Here is an 8,451-nt window from a genome sequence, read left to right on the forward strand (position 1 = left end):
TACTAAATATAGATGGATGGATGGACTTCCTACTGGATGGATGGATGCTGCTGATTCTGCTCTTGATTAGTGATTACTCCTCATTCTGAATTTTGATGGATGGATGGGGCATTGGGGCCTCGTACAGCTGGGGATCCTTCTCCTCGTACAGAATTGATGCAAGAATAGTGTTGTCTGCTCCTTCGGTCCTTCTCCAAGACTCCAACGCTGCTTCCCTGCTTCAGATGTAGGTAGATCGAGACGTCGTCGTGCGTTGCTGCGCAATAGTGCCGTCTGCTGATGGATGGATGTTGGATATCCGGTCTGCCGGTCGGCCGGCGCGCGCAGCGGCGGCAAGCCGGCCGAAACCCCGCAGTACTGAAGCCGACGATTCGTTTGACGAGGACACTCGAGACGAGGCATCCAGCCGTCAAGGCGACCAGAAGACGAAGCCATGAACATATTTTATGATGTGTGTGTAAACTGGGCAATTGATCGCAGCCAGGCCTAACCATCTGATTTCTTCATTTTTTATATTTTTTGTATATTTTTTAATAAGCTATAATTAATGTACATACATACTATATTACGGCCCCCCCTCCTGCGTGGGCCCTAGGCCGTCGCCCCGCCGGCCATACACCAGGGCCGGCCCTGCGTGCGCGACCATAAAGAGGAGGAGGAAGAATCCGCTTCGGATGATGAATCGAAGGAAGAGGAAAATAAAGAAGAAGATGAAGACGAGGACTAGGCTTGATTTTTGATGGCCATTAGCTGGTGTGTACTTTTTTTGTGGGCATAAATTTGAACTTGTGAGCATGAACTTGATTGGATGATTTTGTGGCATGAACTTGATTGAATGATTTTTATGGGCATGAACTTTATGTCGTCGTGAACTTGTTTGTATGATTTAAATTATGTCTTGTTTTTGTTTTGCTGTTTGAAATTCATTTTATGTTTAAAATATATTTAAAATACAACAAATAACAAGAGTCCGCTGCTCACGCACGCTGTATTTTAACGCGTCTGCTGGAGCTACGCGTGGGTGCTGTATTTTAACGCGCCTGCTGAAACCAGCGCTGGCGGTCGCGTTAAAATAGACAAACAACACGCTTCAAACTGTTTTTTAAAGCCCTGTGGGTTGGACCCAGATGCTGGCTCGTGTCGTGGCTCATCCCGGTCGTGAGCCGAGCCCGAGCCAAGTTTTGGAAAGTTTTTACTCCCTCTCTCCCTCAAGCCAAGCCTCGACTGTTTGTGAGCCTGGCCGACCCGAGCCACGAGCCTGCTCGGCTCGATTCCATCCGTCCTATAAACAAGAAAGTGCCTCCAATAATCACCCCTTCCCCTCTTCCAATCTCAGTGTTCCCTCCATTTCCCGCCGCGTTCTCCGGGCCCAACCGCCACTTCCCCCTCGGCGACCACGGCCGCGGCGTCCGCCGCCGGGCGATCCAGCGCTTCCCTCCCCGCACGGACCCGCCCTGGATGGCCGGGAGAGCCTCTTCGGTGGAGCGCGTGAAGGAGCGTGCCACCGGCCTCGACAAGTTCGTCCTCAGCGAGGCCCACGGCAGCTCCGTCGAGGTCACCCTTCCACTTCTCTCCTACCCCCATATAAACCCTAATCCACGCCACCTCTGGTGCTTGATCGATACCTTCGTGCGCTGCTCATGGTAGAAGTCGTGGCTTTTGCTCGATCTGATCATTCGTCTCGCCGCGATCCACACAAATCGGTTAGTTTTAGTTCGTTGAAGAGTTGGGCAGGACTGGTCGGATGTATTTGCACAGTCATCGCAAGAAAAAGAAAAATGCATCTGCACAGACTCAGTCACAGTACAATAAATGGGCGATTAAGTTCGTACTTGTTGTTAACTGTGGTCTACTAGAGGGATTAATGGAATTGGTATTGATTAAATGTACTACTACGTGGTCTACTAGAGGGATTAATGGAATTGGTGTTGATTAAATGTACCTGAGTACCGGAGGTGGTGTTTCTTTTCCAGGGACTAGACTTTTTTTTAGTCAAGGGACTAAAGAAAAAAGTCCCTCCAATAAAGTCTTTTTGTAGTCCTTTAAAGAAAAATCCCTCCTGTTTCTTTACCTAGGGACTAAAAAAACTTTTTAGTCTAGTCCCTGGTAAAGAAACATCACCTGAGTTGTGACCACGTAGGTGATAAAGATAGTCCGGTCAAATGCCGATTTTTGTTTGACCCTTGGCGTTGGTGGAGGCGCATGACTTTCTTCCTGCGGTCCTTGATTTTTAATAGTGATTGATTTGATTGTTCAGCTATGTGCCCGTGTGGGCTCTGTGATGTCTTCGCTTAGCTGTGTCTTAACCTGGTCTTGCCAATATCCTTTTGGTGTACTTGGCATGTTCAATGTTCACTGTGGTTTTTGTTTTGGTTTTTAGTTAAAATTACTTGGTCATGGCTGATGGCCTGGCCTGCTCATCCTTCAAATTTTATTGTATATTTATTCTTTAAAGTTCTCAATTGGCACCATTGAACAAATAGGAACATTTAATTCCTGAACGTGCAAGATGCCAGCACTGACTTATTCTGAAAAGAATTGGCATGTTTTGTTTTAATTGTCTCTGGAGTATATTATAAGGGTTCTGGACAGCTTGGCTGAATAATAGTTTATCAGGCTGATGTCCTATCAAACCTCGATGTGACACTGGTGGTATGCACCTAGTGTCGACATTTGTGCTGCCAAAACACGTCAATTAATTTTTATTTTCTATTTCAGTACTTCAGAAAAAAGTGATGATGAAGGTTAATGCAAATATTGCAATATTATCTCCGGTCCTCTCTTGGACAGTTGGACATAGGAACCCACGTTCTTCTGCACAATGGGGGGCAAATATGTTGGACAATATTTAGAATTGCTATTGCATCGTACTTACTTCCTCCGTTCCTAAATACTCCCTCCGTTCCTAAATATAAGTCTTTTTACAGGTTTCACTAGGAGACTACATACGGATGTATGTAGACATACTTTAAAGTGTAGATTCACTCATTTTGCTCTGTATGTAGTCCCCTAGTGAAATCTCTAAAAAGACTTATATTTAGGAACGGAGGGAGTATAAGTCTTTTAAGAAATTCCACTAGGGGACTACATACGGATGTATATAGACATACTTTAGAATGTAGATTCATTTATTTTTCTCCGTATGCAGTCTTTTAGTAAAATCTCTAAAAAGACTTATATTTAGGAACGGATGGAGTATTTGAGTTGTTTCATTAAACCAGTTTCCATCTCTTTGCTTTGGCAGTACAAACTGAAGTGCAATCTAGTCCGAAGTAATGACAGCTGTATGGTAGCTCAGTGTGTCAGTAGTAAAACTTCATACAAATCTATGTTTATAATCTTATCTAGTTGAGCCTTGAGCCAGTCCTGAAGCAGCTCTGTCTTTATTATGGGCATGCTTTTGAGATTTGATGTACAATACAAAAAATATCGGTAACAGTTTCCCTACCATCAGGATAATACCGTGTTAGTCATTTGCTTGATTGTCCATCCAACTGAACAGGCATAAAATCCCAGTTTCTCTGCAAATGATTTTGTTTGAATTTATCTGTATAAATGCATTCAACACCTCTCTGTTTCTTTGTTGCAGGTATACTTATATGGAGGCCAGGTAACCTCTTGGAAAAATAACTCTGGAGAACAACAGCTATTTGTCAGTAGGAAGGTACTCAAATATTTAGTTTTGATAAACGGATATTCTGTGGACCAATTGCTCTCTGGAGTGCCTTATGCATTCATCACTTGCCTACACTTCACCCTGCATTTCATTTTTTTTTCTTCGCAGGCTTCTTTCAAACCACCAAAAGCGATTCGTGGGGGCATACAAATTTGTTTTCCCCAAGTATGGTCCTCCTTTTGTTAGTCTAGTTATGCTTTCCAATGTATTAGTACCGAAATGAGCATTGCCATCATGCAGTTAGGGAACCACGGATTTCTTGAACAGCATGGATTCGCGAGGAACCGACTTTGGAGTGTTGATGAGAGTCCTCTTCCAGATACCACTTCTGATTGCCATATTGACTTGATACTCAAGCAGTCTGAAGAAGATTTGAAGACCTGGCCACACAGGTTTGTGTCTAGTAAATGTTAAATTCCTTTGTCCCGTGTTAAATTGATGATGTTGATTATCCATATATTGCAGTTATGAACTTCGTTTGCAAGTTGCTCTTAGCCCGAGGGGAGATCTGATCCTCACATCTCGAATAAAAAATAAGAATGCCGATGGCAAGCCATTCCAATTTACTTTTGCATACCACACATACTTCTCAGTCTCTGATATCAGGTACCTTTCAGAATGTTACTTTATTTCCTAATATTTTGATTGTTTTTATTAACTTATATGTGTGTTTCCTAAAGTTATTTGGTTGGAAAGGACTGACTGTACGTTGTATAGCATTTTCTGTAGTACTGAGTCATGTTGAATGAGCCATTTTAGGATTCAATACTTTGGCATTATTTCAGTTGCAGAATAGATACACTTGGGAATGCACAAGTTGGCTATTACACAATTTATTTTTACTTTAGCCCTATTTTAGGATTCAATATTTTGTTCTCTGACGCATGTGTCTCACATTCCAGCGAAGTACGGGTTGAGGGTTTGGATACCTTGGACTATCATGATAACCTGCAATCTAAGATTCGTTGCACTGAACAAGGCGACGCAGTTGTATTCGAATCTGAAGTAAGCTTTGTATATGCTTCATACTTTCATAGTATGGATCCACTATGTTAAGGCACTAACTTTGTTGAATATTGATTATGAAGGTGGACAGGATATATCTAAGTGCCCCATCCAAGATTGTGACAATTGACCATGAGAAAAAAAGAACATTCGTTTTGAGGAAAAGGGAACTTCCTGATGTTGGTGAGTTAGCTTCATTTTTCTTTCTAAATTCAGCATACTCCATACTATGGCAACATGAGTGGTTACTTTGGCATTTGATTTTGTTTACTTCCATGGTCTGTCGTCGTTAAATGCTCGGTTGGTGGGCGTGTTCCAGTCCCAATCTGCCCACCAGAGTTCGACTCTGCATGAGGCGGAATGTAATCTGCGCCGTGCAGTGACTGGTGTCAGGTTGTTTTTCTCTAAACAATGCCACCAGGTGCTGGTGCCTGGTTGGTCGAGTTGTTTTTTGTGGTGTGTCATCGCTGTATTTCCTTTGAATGCAGTTGTTTGGAACCCATGGGACAGGAAAGCAAAAGCGATGCCGGATTTTGGTGCCGAGGAGTACAAGTGCATGCTGTGTGTAGGGGCTGCACGTATTGAGAAGCCAATTACTTTAAGGCCTGGTGAAGAGTGGCAAGGAAGGCAGGAAATTTCCTCTGTGCCATCCAGTTACAGCAGTGGACTGTTGGATCCTGAAATGATTAAACAGATGCAACGTATGTAGATCTTTTGGTGGTTGAATGCTATGTAAGTGTTCTGTGGTATTGCCTAGCGTAATCTGTTCTGAACTTTAAGCTTAAATCATCGCATGTACTTCACCTGCTTACTTTTAGAATTATTGAACTCCATTTACGAAATTTTATGTTGGGCCGGTTGCTACAGAATACTTCATGACTGGATAGTGAGCGCTTAAGTATGTTTTAATAATGAATTTTACTAGTTGTTAGCGCAGTAACTGAAATGGTTTTGAGAATGGAATCAAGTATTTTATCCTAACAAAACTTTCAACAGTCATTTTGCCAGCGCGCCTTCAAATGATGGTTTGTTGTTGCAGAGAATACAACTGAAGAATGATTTGCACATCTGTAACATATTTCCAGTTTTGATGAACAGCATACCTTTTAGCATGCTGTTCGTGAGAACTGAGTTTGCTTTGTAAACTATCACGAAGGTTTTGATTCATACAAGATGCTGTAGCTATAACTCAACAAAAGATGTCTCGTGGCTTGAACCAGTATTAGCTGTTTGGCTTGCGCCAACATAATTTTTTGTTAAAGAACATTATGTGCTTGTTTAAAGTTCACTTTTCTTTGCCTGCAGGAAGTCTCGTCAGTGTCAATAAGATGATCTGAATGTTCTTCAACCAACTTCCAGCTTTCCTTTTTTGTGTACAAAATTCCAAAGTAGCCTGTGGTTTTTCTGGAGCAGCATTGGAGTTGAAATCTCCATTTTCCTTTAAAGGAGATGGAGAATTTTTGTCTATCTTTAGGGACTTTATGTACATTCATAATCAGTCGCTTTACATTACGCCAATTTTGTTTGCCCGGTTATAGGAGGCTGATTTGAAACTGCACAAATAGTCTGGTATCCTTTTTGAGTTGTCTCGTGTCATATTGCCGCACTTCACCTGTATGGTGTGTAATACTCCCTCCGTTTACTATTATTAGACGTTTTGAATATTTGAATATGGGCTACATACATATTGAAATGAGTGAACAAACACAATAAAATGTGTCTACATGCATCTGATTCACAAAAAAGATAGAACATCTTGTAATACTGAGTGGAGGGAGTATTTGTGTGTTTACAATTATTTTTCTGTTATTTCGAGAAAACAAAAAGAAAAAAGATTCATTTGTGGAATGAATCAATGGAGCTGCCATTGTAGTTAGTTACAGAACCTTTCCTTGCATCAAATTCAGGTATAATGAGATGATGCCTAATTCTGATTCTAAACTTACTAGTTAAAGGCCCGTGCGTTGCCACGGGTTAAAAAAATATAGTTTTAAAATAGTTGCCTGAATTGATAAATACCCATCGATCATGAAGTCATGTAATTTTCATGCATACTTGACAACATGATTCTCTAGCAAAACAAAAACAAAAATAAGATGGCTCTGGCTTAACTGTGGCAGCTTTAAGCACTCTCATCAATGTGCCTATGTCAAACCGATGAAGATTTTCCAACAAGGATTTACTGACATCAACGAATGATTCACAACCAGTAAAAATGAAGCCCGGAAATAGAGGATAACTAGAATCTCAAAAAAGAAGCAAGCAAAAATGTTTTGGGTGCTCACAGTCTCACCCAAAGACCATGTTTCATTCAAGACGAAATTTGCAGTGTTTTCTACAATAGTATTAGTCATGTCCACCTTGCTAACCCTAGACAACACGAAATAGAAATACATACAAAAAATCAGACCTTATTCATTCACAGGAAATTAATATGAATTTTGTAGCGATTCTGCAAACAACAGTTAACATATTTACATTGTATGATAGGCTCGGACTACTCTCTCTCTTGCAAGGCTAGCGGTTGCTTCACTTTATTGAGTGTCACCATGGCTGTGTTCTCTCCTTGAATGTAATCTTCAACATTTCTGAAGAACGTCAAATGGAGCGCTTGTGTGTGCTCACCTCAAGGTGGCGCCTGACACCCTTATAGAGAAATTCATGCTGCCTCCCATGCTCAAGCGTCTACAAGCTTACATTTCAATCTATAGAATTACACAATAAGCAATTATGTTAAGCCCTGAGACCATGATTCCCTTTAGCAGGAAAAATAATTTCTCTGTATAAAGAAATTGCATTATGTACTTTGACCAGGTTCATTGTCAAGAAAATGTCTTTTTTTCCTGAAACCTTAACCCTAGCTAAATGATTTTGATGCATAGCAATCACGGCATATACTTTTCTTTACTCTGCAAGGCTTGAACAAAAAGTACAAATTAGGGTAAAGCATAATTTGTTAACAAAACATATTTTAGGTCTAATATGCTTAGATGGAAGACATTTTAGTAAAATAAAAATAGTCTATGTCTATTAATGTTTTTCTTCTTTTGCTAGATAGGAATTGGCTAGTTTGATAAAGAAAAGAGAGAAAATATAACACGTGACATTTTACTGATCCAAGTACACACTCATCCTTTTGCGGCAGCCTTTATTCATGTATCACCAAATTTAATCAACAGCTAGATGAGAAATTGAGAAACAAACGATATAAGTGTGCCCCCGTAAAATGACTAACAAGTTAAGTTTGTACATAAGAGATATCTTTCCACAACAGAATGATGCTCTGTCCAGTACTATTACCATTAGCAAATAACAACCAATGCCCACTATTACTTCGCTGTCATATTTATTATTTAGCATGCAAAATGGCATGAAAAGCTGCCTATGTACCTGTCTCCGTCTTGCCACCTTCATCTCAGTTGTCGTCGCGCTACCTCTGTATCCAACGCTCGTCTCCGACTATGTCTACCTTCACTCGTCCCGTCGCGTCGTGTCACCTCTCTACAGCAGCCGAGCAAGCTAACAAGCATGATACCAAAAACCACCAACGAAATCAATGTCGAAAAACAACAACACTTGGTAGGTAGCAAAATCAATGTAGTTCTTCAGCTTTTTTATTACAGCTGCAGATTTCTTCAGCTATTTTATTACAAGTGCAGATTATATCAAATTCAATAGTAGCTTCATGGAAGAAAATACCCACTATCTTGTAGTTTAAGTCAGCTGAAAGGAGATAGAGTTTAAGCTAACTTCTGATACAAACTAACTTC

At 40.8% G+C, this 8,451-nt stretch overlaps 1 protein-coding gene across 2 annotated transcripts; it reads left to right on the plus strand.

Annotated features, from left to right (window-relative positions):
* Positions 1 to 1,312: 1,312 nt before the first annotated feature.
* LOC123404659 (putative glucose-6-phosphate 1-epimerase) lies at positions 1,313 to 6,345 on the plus strand. 2 transcript variants are annotated; one of them, XR_006611882.1, is made up of 10 exons: positions 1,313 to 1,554; positions 3,590 to 3,664; positions 3,785 to 3,841; positions 3,917 to 4,068; positions 4,142 to 4,282; positions 4,579 to 4,681; positions 4,765 to 4,864; positions 5,001 to 5,074; positions 5,170 to 5,413; positions 5,987 to 6,345. XR_006611882.1 is itself a non-coding variant. In XM_045098600.1 (9 exons), the coding sequence occupies exons 1-8, from the start codon at positions 1,459 to 1,461 to the stop codon at positions 5,388 to 5,390; spliced, it is 945 nt and encodes a 314-aa protein (XP_044954535.1). In that variant the 5' UTR covers positions 1,330 to 1,458; the 3' UTR covers positions 5,391 to 5,413; positions 5,987 to 6,345. The 2 variants fall into 2 exon arrangements, 1 of the variants encoding a protein (XP_044954535.1); XM_045098600.1 differs by lacking the exon at positions 5,001 to 5,074 and having other exon boundaries at positions 1,330 to 1,554.
* The last annotated feature ends 2,106 nt before the right edge of the window (positions 6,346 to 8,451 follow it).

This window comes from Hordeum vulgare, chromosome 6H (genome assembly GCF_904849725.1).
Source record: "Hordeum vulgare subsp. vulgare chromosome 6H, MorexV3_pseudomolecules_assembly, whole genome shotgun sequence".
Classification (NCBI taxonomy): domain Eukaryota; kingdom Viridiplantae; phylum Streptophyta; class Magnoliopsida; order Poales; family Poaceae; genus Hordeum; species Hordeum vulgare.